Source organism: Ranitomeya imitator, chromosome 3 (assembly GCF_032444005.1).
Source record: "Ranitomeya imitator isolate aRanImi1 chromosome 3, aRanImi1.pri, whole genome shotgun sequence".
NCBI lineage: Eukaryota > Metazoa > Chordata > Amphibia > Anura > Dendrobatidae > Ranitomeya > Ranitomeya imitator.
In genome coordinates, this window is record NC_091284.1 from 95,249,772 (window position 1) to 95,266,506 (window position 16,735).

The following is a 16,735-nucleotide window of genomic DNA, read 5'->3' on the forward strand; positions in this document are numbered from 1 at the left end:
TTATACACATGGGAAGAGGGAATCAATATCACCATTACACACTGAACGGGAAACCACTGGGTAAATCTGACAGGGAGAAGGACTTGGGGATCCTAGTTAATGATAAACTTACCTGGAGCAGCCAGTGCCAGGCAGCAGCTGCCAAGGCAAACAGGATCATGGGGTGCATTAAAAGAGGTCTGGATACACATGATGAGAGCATTATACTGCCTCTGTACAAATCCCTAGTTAGACCGCACATGGAGTACTGTGTCCAGTTTTGGGCACCGGTGCTCAGGAAGGATATAATGGAACTAGAGAGAGTACAAAGGAGGGCAACAAAATTAATAAAGGGGATGGGAGAACTACAATACCCAGATAGATTAGCGAAATTAGGATTATTTAGTCTAGAAAAAAGACGACTGAGGGGCGATCTAATAACCATGTATAAGTATATAAGGGGACAATACAAATATCTCGCTGAGGATCTGTTTATACCAAGGAAGGTGACGGGCACAAGGGGGCATTCTTTGCGTCTGGAGGAGAGAAGGTTTTTCCACCAACATAGAAGAGGATTCTTTACTGTTAGGGCAGTGAGAATCTGGAATTGCTTGCCTGAGGAGGTGGTGATGGCGAACTCAGTCGAGGGGTTCAAGAGAGGCCTGGATGTCTTCCTGGAGCAGAACAATATTGTATCATACAATTATTAGGTTCTGTAGAAGGACGTAGATCTGGGTATTTATTATGATGGAATATAGGCTGAACTGGATGGACAAATGTCTTTTTTCGGCCTTACTAACTATGTTACTATGTTACTATGTTACTATGTATTGTCCCTTTATGAAAAGAGAAAAAAAACTTTTCATTGTGGGAAAGATCCTTTATTACCATTTAATTTTACATCAAACATTGAATTTAAATTTCGTATCAAAGGAAACCCTATTTTGTGAATTACTTGTGGAATCTGTAGTACCTTATCCGACAACTTGGCACTCTTTTTGTGGAGGTCATCTCCTCTTTGTATTCTCATTCCAAGACTTCAAAACATTTATTATACTTTTTTTTTGTCATAATTTGTAACCACTTACATAGAACTGAGCCTGATAATTAAAGAATTAACATATATTGCGCACACAACCCAAAAAGAATTCATATTTCATCACATCCACTATAGCCCTATACAGAGGCCACGGTTATATGAAGTCCATCTCCTGCTGGGAAACTGTCACCAAAGATATGTGGAGGGTACCATATTGTGAATAGTGACCACTTTCCTGCTAAAAAGCCTGTATGACACCAAGAGATCAACTTTATCATTTTGGCTCTAGCAGCAAAGAGGATGACCCATCCAAGGTAGAGAGTTTGGGTGATTAACATCCACACTTGAGCTTGTGCCCATCATCTGCGAGTTCTGTTGACTTCCTAAAGTTGACATGACACTTCCTATGTTTGAAAGAATAGGCAGTATGTCAACATAAGGCTATAGGGGTGCGTAACCCCTGTCCGCTGGCTCATGTCGCAATGCATTGTGTGTAACAGGAAGCTCCATCTGCACCCATCTCTCTTCCTGATGACGCCTTCTTAGACACATGTCTATAGCTGTGGCTTCCCAAGTGAGCCCTTAGGCAATTTTAGTAGACATCCTGGGTGCCTGTCTAGTAAAGTTGAAGCCCTGCTATTTTTCAGTAAGAGAGAGCTGCAGAATTCTTTCAAGCTCTTCCTCTTCCTGCTGCTTCAGCTTCTCCTCTTCCTCCAGCTCCTTAGCTGAAAGCTCCATGGCTATCCGCAACTGCTCCTGATAAGTGCTGAATGTGTTGCTGGAGACCGTATGTGGGGGGCTGCATCGCTGTGTGTGCTGTGGGGTTCTGAAAAAAAATTTAGAAGCAAAGATTAAAAAAACAAAACAAAAAGAACTGGGCAGAAAATTAAAACTTTGTTACGGTGTGTGCATACAATGCCTATCACTGGGATTTTAAAAAAGAGAAAATAAAATTTCGGGGTGTTCTAGAACCTTTGAGCCTTAAATGGTATCTGTCAGCTGGATTTCACTCCCCAAACTATTTATATTCGCATGTATCTTTTTCAAAGACAAGTCCAGCAGTACCTTTACATGGCCAGTCCATGTAATTGAATTGAGATACTGATTTGGCTTTTATCCTAAGTCATATTGCACGACTCGTTAAAGGGTTGATTGTAACTTGTAGGATCGCTACTTCCAACAGGTGGCGTTATAGAGTTCAAGTCCTCTTTTTCTCTGAAGAGGCAATTTGCATATTAAATTTCCCAGAGGAGCATTGCATGGCGAATAAGCCTCCTTACCTTGACAAGCCAGAGCTGGTATGTCACTCTCCACAAGGAGAAACCTTACTTTCTTCTTGATATCATTTTTTTCACATGACAAAAACCTGGACTCTTAACAGGGGTGTGTACACTTTTTATACCCTGTGTATATGGAGCAATATAAATGACAATAAACGGATATCAAGAATCAAAGCAAGTGAAAAAAGTCTCACTATAAATAGGATCGGTATCCACCAGCAAGAAGGAAAAGTAGTAAAAAGATTAAGTAACCAATATCCAGCAAACAACTACGGAACCTAAAATCAGGAACGGAACTCTCCTCACTAGACAGGTTTTACAGATTATGTTTGTGAAACACAGTGGGATAAGGAGGGCTCTGTATTTAAAATATCTATTTGCTGGTAATTCTTGGTTATTGCATTCCTTATTCTTCTTTTAGATACTCACTAGTGATGGGCGAGTGTACTCGTTGCTTGGGTTTCTCCGAGCATGCTCGGGTGGTCTCCGAGTATTTGTTAGTGCTGGGAGATTTAGTTTCTGTCTCTGTAGCTGCATGATTTGCGGCTGCTAGATAGCTTGAATATATGTGGGAATTTCCTAGCAACCAGGCAACCCCCACATGTACTCAGGCTGTCCAGCAGCCGCAGATCATGCAGCTTTGTCAACAAAAACTAAATCTCCGAGCACTCACAAATACTCGGAGACCACCCAAGCAACGAGTATACTCGATCACCACTAATATTTACCTCATTTCACATTCCTCATTCCTGCGCTGTTGGGATATACAGGTCCTATATGTAGTGATACTTTTTGCACTTTCTTTGATACTTTGTATATGTTTTGTGTCAACTCCATTGCTCTGTACAGTATATGTATGGTAATAGTTGTCTATGTTGGATTATTACCCTTGAGTCTGTTTTTTTACTTACTCAGGCTGTTCCTTAATTTTTTCTTTGTGTAGAATTATTATTATTGTTATTATTATTAATTATAATAATAATTCTACACAAAGAAAAAATAACAAAGAATTGTTAATCTTTGAATTTTTGTGTCTTTTTCCCTCATTGTATTGAAGTAATATATTCCTTTTTTCATGTTGGCTTTTTCCTAAATGCATGCTTGTTGTCAGTTGTCTATTATCTAAAGCATTAGAAACAATATATTCATTAAAGGGAATGAATTGAAATTGACATTTTGATTAAATCAGGTTTTCATATTAAATGTAAATTATAAAAAAATGTTGGCAATGTTTTTTATCCATATTATGATCTGTATTAAAAATAAAACTTAAAAATCTTGAATTTTCATATTGGCCACTTGAGCTTTTTGGACTCTAACTTCCTGTTCTGTCAGAAAATATACATTATCATCAATAGACTTACTCAAAAGGAGTGGAAGAAAGTTTGGCTGTGACATCGCCTATTGTGATTGGTGGATCCTGTGTCATCAGCTGTGTATGGAGGAGTTACCTGTCATTGTGATCATGTCACTGGTAATGAGACTGCTGAAAACTCTTCTTGAAAGAAAGCACTGGAAGTACAGTGCCTTGTGAAAGTATTCGGCCCTCTTGAACTTTTCAACCTTTTGCCACATATCATGCTTCAAACATAAAGATACCAAATGTAAATTTTTAGTGAAGAATCAACAACAAGTGGAACACAATTGTGAAGTTGAACAAAATTTATTGGTTATTTTAAATTTTTGTGGAAACTCAAAAACTGAAAAGTGGGGCGTGCAATATTATTCAGCCCCTTTACTTTCAGTGCAGCAAACTCACTCCAGAAGTTCATTGTGGATCTCTGAATGATCCAATGTTGTCCTAAATGCCTAATGATGATAAATATAATCCACCTGTGTGTAATCAAGTCTCCATATAAATGCACCTGCTCTGTGATAGTCTCAGGGTTCTGTTTGAAGCACAGAGAGCATAATGAAGACCAAGGAACACAACAGGCAGGTCCGTGATACTGTTGTGGAGAAGTTTAAAGCCGGATTTGGATACAAAATGATTTCCAAAACTTTAAACATCCCAAGAAGCACTGTGCAAGCGATCATATTGAAATGGAAGGAGTATCAAACCACTGCAAATCTACCAAGACCTGGCCGTCCCTCTAAACTTTCATCTCAAACAAGGAGGAGACTGATCAGAGATGCAGCCAAGAGGCCCATGATCACTCTGGATGAACTGCAGAGATCTACAGCTGAGGTGGGACAGTCTGTCCATAGGACAACAATCAGTTGTACACTGCACAAATCTGGCTTTTATGGAAGAGTTGCAAGAAGAAAGCCATTTCTCAAAGATATCCATAAAAAGTGTTGTTTAAAGTTTGCAACAAGCCACCTGGGAGACACACCAAACATGTGGAAGAAGGTGCTCTGGTTAGATGAAACCAAAAAGCGAACTTTTTGGCAACAATACCAAACGATATGTTTGATGTAAAGGCAACACAGCTCATCACCCTGAACACACCATCCTCACTGTCAAACATGGTGGTGGCAGCATCATGGTTTGGGCCTGCTTTTCTTCAGCAGGGACAGGGAAGATGGTTACAATTGATGGGAAGATGGATGGAGCCAAATACAAGACCATTCTTGAAGAAAAGACCTGAGACTGGGACGGAGATTTGTCTTCCAACAAGACAATGATCCCAAACATAAAGCAAAATCTTCAATGGAATGGTTCACAAAAAAACGTATCCAGGTGTTAGAATGGCCAAGTCAAAGTCCAGACCTCAATCCAATCGAGAATCTGTGGAAAGAGCTGAAAACTGATGTTCACAAACGATCTCCATCAAACCTCACTGAGCTCGAGCTGTTTGCCAAGGAAGAATGGGCAAGAATTTCAGTCTCTCGATGTACAAAACTGATAGAGACATACCCCAAGCCACTTGCAGCTGTAATCGCAGCAAAAGGTGGGGCAACAAAGTATTAAGTTAAAGGGGCTGAATAAAATTGCACGCCCCACTTTTCAGTTTTTGAATTTCCACAAAAATTTAAAAAAACAGATAAATTTCGTTCAACTTCACAATTGTGTTCCACTTGTTGATTCTTCACCAAAAGTTTACATTTGGTATCTTTATGTTTGAAGCATGATATGTGGGAAAAGGTTGAAAAATTCCAGGGAGCCGAATACTTTCGCATGGCACTATATATATATATATATATATATATATATATATATATATATAATATATATATAATATATATATATATATATATAGTATTTTTTTTAATATATCGTAGATAGTAAAATGGAAAAAAATATTGCCAAAAATGTGTAAAAAAAATAAAAAATACATGTCACTCAAAATCATAATTTACAGTAAATAATATATAATTTTCTAATGAAAATTTCCCTTAAACGGTAAAATAATTATTGTCACTTACTACACTTGGTAAAGTTATGTGCACACAAAGCCTGTATACACTGACAATTGTGAGGTGGGGCACATTTGGAAAGGAGGTTGCCTTTCCTGGGAAACCCTTTCAAATCTAATAACAAGTGGTCACAGTTTTTGGTTCATGTCACAGGAAGACAGATGGACACCTAAAACAGTGCCACAATGTGAAACTTGAGGGCCACAGCAAACATGTCTTTACAAATGGACTTTTATGTCATAGATGGCAGTGCCAGTGTGAAATTTGTGACTACACTTTTAGTTTTTTTTTATCATAAAATAAAATTATAAAGATAAAAAAAATCTGTCCCTATTTGTGCGCCAATTATTTTCTCCTGCACTCATCTTTCAGGGTATGTGCACACGTCAGGATTTCTTGCAGAAATTTCCTGAAGAAAGCCGGAAATTTTCTGTCAGAAATCCGCATTTTTTTTTGCGTTTTTTTCCCTTTTTTTTGCGTTTCTTTTAGCATTTTGCAAGCGAAATTAGCTTGCAGAATGCTAAAGTTTTCCAAGCGATCTGTAGCATCACTTGGAAAACTGACTGACAGGTTGGTCACACTTGTCAAACATAGTGTTTGACAAGTGTGACCAACTTTTTACTATAGATGCTGCCTATGCAGCATCAATAGTAAAAGATAGAATGTTTAAAAATAATAAAAAAAATTAAAAAAATGGTTATACTCACCTGCAGACAGCTGATCTCCTCAGCGGCGTCCGTTCCTATAGATGGTGTGTGTGTGCAGGACCTTCGATGACATCACGGTCAAGTAAGCGGTCACATGAGCGGTCACGCGACCAATCACAAGACGGCGACGTCATCGCAGGTCCTTCACACAGAGCATCTATAGGAACGGAAGCGGCAGCGTGCGCCGATGAGAGGCGGGAAGACTCCGGGGCCATCAGAGGGTGAGTATATCACTATTTTTTATTTTAATTCTTTTTTTTTTTACTAATTATATGGTGCCCAGTCCGTGGAGGAGAGTCTCCTCTCCTCCACCCTGGGTACCAACCGCACATAATCTGCTTACTTCCCGCATGGTGTGCACAGCCCCATGCGGAAAGTAAGCAGATCAATGCATTCCTAGGTGTGCGGAATCCCCGTAATTCCGCAAATTTAATGAACATGTTGCTTTTTTTCCGCAATGCGATTTTTTCGCGGAAAAAAAAGCAACATTTGCACAAGAAATGCGGAATACACTGTAAATAATGGGAGGCATATGTAAGTGTTTTTTTTTGCGTTTTTATCACGTTTTTATAGCGAAAGAACGCGAAAAATACTGAATGTGTGCACATGGCCTCACTCTCAAATCTAGCTCCAATCTGTCTTCAGATCTGTCTTTAGTTAAGAGTAAAATATCAGGGCCTATGTATAGACTGCTATGGAGAAGGGAGGGGGAGAAGTTAGACTAAAGGTACCGTCACACTAAGCGACGCTGCAGCGATACCGACAACGATCCGGATCGCTGCAGCGTTGCTGTTTGGTCGCTGGAGAGCTGTCACACAGACCGCTCTCCAGCGACCAACGATGCCGGTAACCAGGGTAAACATTGGGTTACTAAGCGCAGGCCACGTTTAGTAACCCGATGTTTACCCTGGTTACCATCCTAAAAGTAAAAAAACCAAACGCTTCATACTTACCTTCCGCTGTCTGTCCTCGGCGCTGTGCTTCTCTGTACTGGCTGTGAGCACAGCGGCCGGAAAGCAGAGCGGTGACGTCACCGCTCTGCTTTCCAGCCGCTGTGCTCACAGTGAGTGCAGGAAAGCAGAGCGCCGGAGAACAGACAGCGGAAGGTAAGTATGAAGTGTTTGTTTTTTTTACTTTTAGGATGGTAACCAGGGTAAACATCGGGTTACTAAGCGCGGCCCTGAGCTTAGTAACCCGATGTTTACCCTGGTTACCAGCGAAGACATCGCTGAATCGGCGTCACACACGCCGATTCAGCGATGTCAGCAGGAAGTCCAGCGACGAAATAAAGTTCTGGACTTTCTGCAGCGACCAACGACATTACAGCAGGATTCTGATCGCTGCTGTGTGTCAAACTGAACGATATCGCTAGCCAGGATGCTGCAACGTCACGGATCGCTAGCGATATCGTTTAGTATGATGGTACCTTTAGAGATAGAGTACACAATGAGAAGTTACTGTATCCAGTGACTACAGAGGATAAAGCTGCTAAAAAGCAGGATACAAGTTATATAATGGATGAAAATTGTGTTATTCCTCATCTACACACAAAGGATAGCTTAATAGAGATGAGCAGATTGCTTTACACAACCTCGGTCCTGAGGGTTGAGTGAGGGTGATCAATGAGTGGAACAGGCTGCCACGAGAGGAGGCAATGGAAGTCTTCAAACAGAGGCTGGACAGACATGTGTCTGAGATGGTTTAGTGAATCCTGCATTGAGCAGGGGGTTCTAGATGATGACCCTGGTAGTCTCTTCCAACCCCAACATTCTATGAAACCCTTCCTCGGTCCAGGTCAGTGGACAGCAGCTGTGCAAATTTTCTTAATCTCCGAGATCCCAGGCTCAGCAATAATCATGATGATGTAAGACGTCACCTGTCTGCTGGACAGATGGCCACACCAGGCCAGTGAATCAAACACCGTGTTGGGAAACCCAGAAGCTCAGGAAAATCATGCACAACCTGTCCAAAGCCAAAGAGCACTGACCTGGACCAATGACCGGTGTTGCACGAAAAGGTCCGTTCATCTGTACAGATTATTATAAGAAGTCACCTAAAATAATAGGTGCATTCTAATGGCAGGTCTTTTCAAATGTAAATCCACTCTACAAACCTTTCTCCTTTCCGACCTTCATTTGATGTTGGATGTGTTCCCGGTTTGCTATTTGTTAGAGCTTCCCAGATTGTTACCTACAAATGAAATGAAATGAAATTATTAGATTGCTGGCCTTCATATGTAGCTCATTAATAGTAAGTTCAGCATTGAAATTTATGATGTAGAGCGTCAATCATCTGTATAGCCATGGAGTTCAATAATAAAAGATAGGCTTGCTGTAACCATCACTATGGAGAGTTTGGGGGGTTTACTAGAAAAATATATATTTGTACCGTTAGTTTGGTATCCTCCACTTTGATAAAGAAAAAATACATATTTGTGGGATTTACTAGAGATATTATTGAGCTCAATGGAAAGAATATAAATCTATTGGAGGCTAGACACATGATAAGGTTTTAATACTAGAGACCGGTTAGGACCGTCCTGATGGGTACACCTTTCCATGGTGGGATGGCTTTTATGTGTTTTTGATCAATATAGCCTTAACTAAGTATCCTATGTTACCTACATTTACTATTACTATCTAATGATTTACTTGCTTGTAGGGTATATGCTCATTTTTGTATTTTTCTTTTTGTTTCTTGGGTCTTGTCTATGAAATACCAGCTTATAGTCCGGCTCAGTTTTTTGGATTTGCTGTCATTTCTTGTATTTTGTACAAACACGTGGCATGGGTCCCCTTTCTGAGCTAGGAATTTATCTATGTAGCTTTCCATGGATGGGTATCTCAGTCTGGCCCTGTCCTGCTCGGCCCTTATTCACAGTGATGTTGTTTGACACACGGTAAGGTTTTAATACTAGAGACAAGTTAGGACCGTCCCAATGGGTACACTTTGATGTTGGTGGGATGGATTTTATGCCTTTTTGATAAAAATAGTGTTAACTTAGCACCCTATTTCTTTACATGTACTTATTACTGTTTATGGATTTACTTGCTGTAGGGAATATGCTCATCCCTGTATTTCTGGTTTTTTTTTCTTGGGTATTGAATGATAAAAGTTGCGGTAGGTTGGCTATAGCCATCACTGTGGAAGGTTTAGGGGTTTACTAAAAAAAATATACCTTTGTACCATGTTAGTTTGGTATCTTCCACTTTGATATAAGAAAAAATATATATTTTTTGGGTTTACAAGGAGAATTATTGAGCTCAATGGAAAAGATATACATCTAGTGGTGTCTATATGAGGTCAGAATTTCTTTTTAATTACCTCTATGGTTATCAGGGGGAAACTGCGTCTCCTGTTCGTTGCATTTTGCCAGTTTTGAGGCTTTTTTTTACATTAGTCAGCATTTTTATGCAGTGCGGAGACAACACTTATCAGCAAAACTGCAGAGTGCAATTGTGAACAGGGAGGTGGGATCCATGACTTCTTCTTACCTGGTCATATTCACTACCAGCTTCCAGCAAACTCTGCTGGATAGCAAACTGCAGCAGGTCATCCTCTTCCTCCCGCATACTCTCACGGTAACTTCCCACCATACTGTAACCCCGAGGAGCTTCAAACAAGGATTGGTCCATCTCACAGCCACGTCCAGAAGCTAAACATTCACAATAAAATAACAATACACAAGTCAGAAAAAAAATTTTGCTAACTAACTATCTAAGATACCTCCTTCCCAAAAGAGCTGACAACATAAAAGCACCATTACAAAAGCAGCCAAATCTGTATGTGTAGTCAGGCAAAGCAGTGAAGGTGGAGGCCTGGTGGAGCCATCTGAGATGTTGGTGGATCATGCTACCTACCTATCTAGGATCTATGGGTGACATGAGGCATTGCTAATGGTAATCCTCTCTCTAGTCACCCCTACCCAGGACCTCCTTTGCCCCCAGTGCTGAGGTCTGACACATACTGTTGGAGTCCCTGTGTCCCGTCTCCCCCTGCTGTGGCATCATACTTATAGAGCTGGTGCTGCTAACACTGCAGGAGTCGCTGCTTGGGGAGGGGGCTTCACTGCTGGGACTTTGACGAAGGGATGATACTGGCTCATCGCATCCATTTAGGTTTCCGAAAGTGATGCGTGCATTCAAAATGTGAAAAATGGGAATTTCTAAAAAAAAAAAAAGATAAAAATATCATAAGAGTACAGAATATCAACAGTTTGCAAAAGTGATTTGTAAAATTTGCATCTATAATTAGTTATAACTAGTGGTGAGCGAGTGTACTCGTTGCTCGGGTTTTCCCGAGCACACTCAGGTGGTCTCCGGGTATTTGTGACTGCTCGGAGATTTAGTTTCCATCGCTGCAACTGAATGATTTACAGCTATTAGACAGCTTGATTACATGTGGAGATTACCTAGCAACCATGCAACCCCCACATGTACTCAGCCTGGCTAGTAGCTGTAAATCATTCAGCTGCGGTGATGAAAACTAAATCTCCAAACACTAACAAATACTCGGAGACCACCGAGACAACCTGTCCATTATTTTCGTCAATCAAATTTATTTAGCAAAATTACATTTTCCAATGCGAATCTTTTGCTATAAAGGGGTTGTCCACCTTGTATTATCACTTCAAGGCCCCACTTAAAGCAAAAACAATGGATACTCACCTCCTGTAGTCAGCATCAATATTCCTTGGTGGCTCCCTTGACTTTGTGTCACGGGACTGCTGCAGACTATCAGTGGTCACTATTTCATTGGAGTGGACATCTGCCCTGACTGAATATTGATGAGCTACAGCTGATCAGCGGTTGCAGATTGACTGCAGCAGTCTCTTGACATAACAATGTGTTGGTACATGCCTAGAATAGCACACCGACATCGCTGAAACAGCACGGCTGTGGGAGGTGACGATCTATTGTTTTTCTTTTAAATGGGGTCTTAAAGTGATTCATTTGTTGTTGATGAGATATGGACAACCCGTTGAAGGCCCCACTCACACAGTGCACTCCTTGCATCTAACTCTTGTAGTCTAAGCCTGAGGCACATCACATTTATGGCTGTGCTAAAAAGTGTATATAAATATAATACTCGCCAATTTTAACAGGGAATCCTGGGGGTAGCCTGAGAGTTATAAAATCACGAAGTTTTGCAAAAAGTGCATTGCTTATTGCCATGAGGTCAATAATTGGCGCCACCTGTTCTGACAAAGACAACGGGTGGTCTTCACACAACCAAAGTTTGGCTTTAAACCTGAAAGTCGAAATAAAAGACAAACATGTAGATGTTAATGTTAAAACATAAGGGAAGCATTCAATGTACATCAAAGCAATACTTTAAACTTTCCCTTTTAAAGGCCGGTTTCAGACATCCATGTTTCATGGTCCAAGTATTGACTGTGAGGTACAAACTTTTCACAGATCTCCTGACACAAACTCAACAGTTTTACAGTTATATGAAAAAGTTTGGGCACCCCTATTAATCTTAAGCTTAATGTTTTATAAAAATTGTTTTTTTTGCAACAGCTATTTCAGTTTCATATATCTAATAACTGTTGGACACAGTAATGTTTCTGCCTTGAAATGAGGTTTATTGTAACATAGTAACATAGTTAGTAAGGCCGAAAAAAGACATTTGTCCATCCAGTTCAGCCTATATTCCATTATAATAAATACCCAGATCTACGTCCTTCTACAGAACCTAATAATTGTATGATACAATATTGTTCTGCTCCAGGAAGACATCCAGGCCTCTCTTGAACCCCTCGACTGAGTTCGCCATCACCACCTCCTCAGGCAAGCAATTCCAGATTCTCATTGCCCTAACAGTAAAGAATCCTCTTCTATGTTGGTGGAAAAACCTTCTCTCCTCCAGACGCAAAGAATGCCCTCTTGTGCCCGTCACCTTCCTTGGTATAAACAGATCCTCAGCGAGATATTTGTATTGTCCCCTTATATACTTATACATGGTTATTAGATCGCCCCTCAGTCGTCTTTTTTCTAGACTAAATAATCCTAATTTCGCTAATCTATCTGGGTATTGTAGTTCTCCCATCCCCTTTATTAATTTTGTTGCCCTCCTTTGTACTCTCTCTAGTTCCATTATATCCTTCCTGAGCACCGGTGCCCAAAACTGGACACAGTACTCCATGTGCGGTCTAACTAGGGATTTGTACAGAGGCAGTATAATGCTCTCATCATGTGTATCCAGACCTCTTTTAATGCACCCCATGATCCTGTTTGCCTTGGCAGCTGCTGCCTGGCACTGGCTGCTCCAGGTAAGTTTATCATTAACTAGGATCCCCAAGTCCTTCTCCCTGTCAGATTTACCCAGTGGTTTCCCGTTCAGTGTGTAATGGTGATATTGATTCCCTCTTCCCATGTGTATAACCTTACATTTATCATTGTTAAACCTCATCTGCCACCTTTCAGCCCAAGTTTCCAACTTATCCAGATCCATCTGTAGCAGAATACTATCTTCTCTTGTATTAACTGCTTTACATAGTTTTGTATCATCTGCAAATATCGATATTTTACTGTGTAAACCTTCTACCAGATCATTAATGAATATGTTGAAGAGAACAGGTCCCAATACTGACCCCTGCGGTACCCCACTGGTCACAGCGACCCAGTTAGAGACTATACCATTTATAACCACCCTCTGCTTTCTATCACTAAGCCAGTTACTAACCCATTTACACACATTTTCCCCCAGACCAAGCATTCTCATTTTGTGTACCAACCTCTTGTGCGGCACGGTATCAAACGCTTTGGAAAAATCGAGATATACCACGTCCAATGACTCACCGTGGTCCAGCCTATAGCTTACCTCTTCATAAAAACTGATTAGATTGGTTTGACAGGAGCGATTTCTCATAAACCCATGCTGATATGGAGTTAAACAGTTATTCTCATTGAGATAATCCAGAATAACATCCCTCAGAAACCCTTCAAATATTTTACCAACAATAGAGGTTAGACTTACTGGCCTATAATTTCCAGGTTCACTTTTAGAGCCCTTTTTGAATATTGGCACCACATTTGCTATGCGCCAGTCCTGCGGAACAGACCCTGTCGCTATAGAGTCACTAAAAATAAGAAATAATGGTTTATCTATTACATTACTTAGTTCTCTTAGTACTCGTGGGTGTATGCCATCCGGACCCGGAGATTTATCTATTTTAATCTTATTTAGCCGGTTTCACACCTCTTCTTGGGTTAGATTGGTGACCCTTAATATAGGGTTTTCATTGTTTCTTGGGATTTCACCTAGCATTTCATTTTCCACCGTGAATACCGTGGAGAAGAAGGTGTTTAATATGTTAACTTTTTCCTCGTCATCTACAACCATTCTTTCCTCACTATTTTTTAAGGGGCCTACATTTTCAGTTTTTATTCTTTTACTATTGATATAGTTGAAGAACAGTTTGTGATTAGTTTTACTCTCCTTAGTACTAACAAAAAATGTGCAATCTGCATTCAAACAAAATTTGACAGGTGCATAAGTATGGGCACTCCACCAGAAAAGTGACATTAATATTTAGTAGATCCTCCTTTTGCAAAAATAACAGCCTCTAGTCACTTCCTGTAGCTTTTAATGAGTTCCTGGATCCTGGATGAAGGTATTTTTGACCATTCCTCTTTACAAAACAATTCCAGTTCAGTTAAGTTTGATGGTCGCCAAGCATGGACAGCCCTCTTCAAATGATCCCACAGAAGTTCAATGATATTCAGGTCTGGGAACTGGGATGGCCATTCCAGAACAGTGTAATTGTTCCTCTGCATGAATGCCTGAGTAGATTTGGAGTGGTGTTTTGGATCATTGTCTTGCTGAAAGATTCATCCCCTGCGTAACTTCAACTTTGTCACTGATTCATGAACATTATTGTCAAATTGTCAAGAATCTGCTGATACTGAGAGGAATCCATGCGTCCCTCAACTTTAACAAGATTCCCATTGCCGGCATTGGCCACACAGTCCCAAAGCATGATGGAACCTCCACCAAATTTTACTGTGGGTAGCAAGTGTTTTTCTTGGAATGCTGTATTTTTTGGCCGCCATGCATAACGCCTTTTTGTATGACCAAACAACTCAATCGTGGTTTCATCAGTCCACAGGACCTTCTTCCAAAAATAAATTGGCTTCTCCAAATGTGCTTTTGCATACCTCAGCCGACTCTGTTTGTGGCGTGCTTGCAGAAACGGCTTCTTTCGCATCACTCTCCCATACAGCTTCTCCTTGTGCAAAGTGCGTTGACCGATGCACAGTGACACCATCTGCAGCAAGTTGATGCTGCAGCTCTCTGGAGTTGGTCTTAGGATTGTCCTAGACTGATCTCATCTTTCTTCTTTTCTGCCTTTCTGATGTTTTTCTTGGCCTGCCACTTCTGGCCTTAACAAGAACTGTACCTGTGTTCTTCCATTTCCTTACTATGTTCCTCACAGTGGAAATTGACAGGTTAAATCTCTGAGACAGCTTTTTGTATCCTTCCCCTGAACAACTATGTTGAATAATCTTTGTTTTCAGATCATTAGACAGTTGTTTTGAGGAGCCTATGATGCCACTCTTCAGAGGAGATTCAAACAGGAGAACAACTTGCAAGTGGCCACTTTAAGTAGCTTTTCTCATGATTGCATACACCTGACTATGAAGTTCAAAGCTCAATGAGGTTAGAAAACAAAAAAAAGTGCTTTAGGAAGTCAGTAAAAAGTAGGTAGGAGTATTTAAAACAAGAAAATGATAAGGGTGCCCATACTTATGCACCTGTCAAAATTTGTTTAAATTCAGATTGCACATTTTATGTTAGTACAATAAACCTCATTTCAAGGCAGAAACATTACTGTGTCCAACAGTTATTAGATATATGAAACTGAAATAGCTGTTGCAAAAAAACAATTTTTATAAAACACTAGATGGTGGCCCGATTCTAACGCATCAGGTATTCTAAAATATGCATGTCCACGTAGTATATTGCCCAGCCACGTAGTATATTGCCCAGCCACGTAGTATATGGCACAGCCACGTAGTATATTGCCCAGCCACGTAGTATATTGCCCAGCCACGTAGTATATTGCCCAGCCACGTAGTATATTGCACAGCCACGTAGTATATTGCCCAGCCATGTAGTATATTGCCCAGCCACGTAGTATATTGCCCAGCCACGTAGTATATTGCCGTCATGTAGTATATTGCCCAGTCATGTAGTATATTGCCCAGTCACGTATATTGCCCAGCCACGTAGTATATTGCCCAGTCACGTAGTATATTGCCCAGCCACGTAGTATATTGCCCAGTCACGTAGTATATTGCCCAGCTACGTAGTATATTGCCCAGTCACATAGTATATTGCCCAGTGATGTAGTATATTGCCCAGCGACGTAGTATATTGCCCAGCGACATAGTATTCAGCAGAGCCACGTAGTATATTGCCCAGCCACATAGTATATTGCCCAGTCACATAGTATATTGCCCAGTCACGTAGTACATTGCCCAGTCACGTATGTTGCCCAGCCACGTAGTATATTGCCCAGCCACGTAGTATATTGCCCAGTCACGTAGAATATTGCCCAGCCACGTAGTATATTGCCCAGCCACGTAGTATATTGCCCAGCCATAGAATATTGCCCAGCCACGTAGTATATTGCCCAGTCACATAGTATATTGCCCAGTCACATAGTATATTGCCCAGTCACGTAGTATATTGCCCAGCGACGTAGTATAATGCCCAGCAACGTAGTATTCAGCAGAGCCACGTAGTATATTGCCCAGCCACGTAGTATATTGCCCAGTCACGTAGGTATATAACACTGCCCATGCAGTATGTGCACCATATCCCTGTTAAAAAAAAGTAATTAAAATAAAAAATAGTTATATACTCACCCCTGGGATCCAGCGAAGCTGTGTGATGCGGCCGCCATCTTCCGTTCCCAAGATGCATTGCGAAATTACCCAGATGACTTAGCGGTCTCGGGAATGGAAGATGGCAGCCGGCGTGAGCGGCTCAGCGGACAACGGAGGGTGAGTAGCAGGTTTTTTGGTTTTTTATTATTTTTAACATTACATCTTTTTACTATTGATGCTGCCTATGTAGCATCATTAGTAAAAACTTGGTCACACAGGGTTAATAGCAACGGATACGGAGTTGGTTACCGGCAGCATAACGCGGTCCGTTACCGCTGGCATTAACCCTGTGTGAGTGGTTACTGGATGGGAGTATGGAGCGGGCACTGACTGTGGGGAGTTTGGAGGGGCGCCGGGGACACTGACTGCGGGGAGCAGGGAGCGGAGCGATGGGGACACTGACTGCGGTAAGTATGGAACGGAGCGCCGGGGACACTGACTGCGGGGAGTATAGAGCGGAGAGCCGGGGACACT

General features: G+C 41.1%; 1 protein-coding gene across 5 annotated transcripts in view; it reads right to left on the reverse strand.

The window, feature by feature from the left end:
• Positions 1-842: 842 nt before the first annotated feature.
• ANKRD13B (ankyrin repeat domain 13B) overlaps positions 843-16,735 on the reverse strand; it is a 265,917-nt gene continuing 250,024 nt past the window's right edge. For 3 of the 5 annotated variants that reach the window (XM_069761169.1, XM_069761170.1, XM_069761173.1), the window contains exons 11-15: positions 11,458-11,615; positions 10,333-10,530; positions 9,860-10,020; positions 8,479-8,555; positions 843-1,844 (exon numbers count right to left, since the gene is read on the reverse strand). In XM_069761169.1, coding sequence (XP_069617270.1) covers positions 1,655-1,844; positions 8,479-8,555; positions 9,860-10,020; positions 10,333-10,530; positions 11,458-11,615 — 784 coding nt within the window. In that variant the 3' untranslated portion in view covers positions 843-1,654. The remainder of the gene's footprint in view (positions 1,845-8,478; positions 8,556-9,859; positions 10,021-10,332; positions 10,531-11,457; positions 11,616-16,735) is intronic. The other 2 variants (XM_069761171.1, XM_069761172.1) reach the window with 1 other exon arrangement.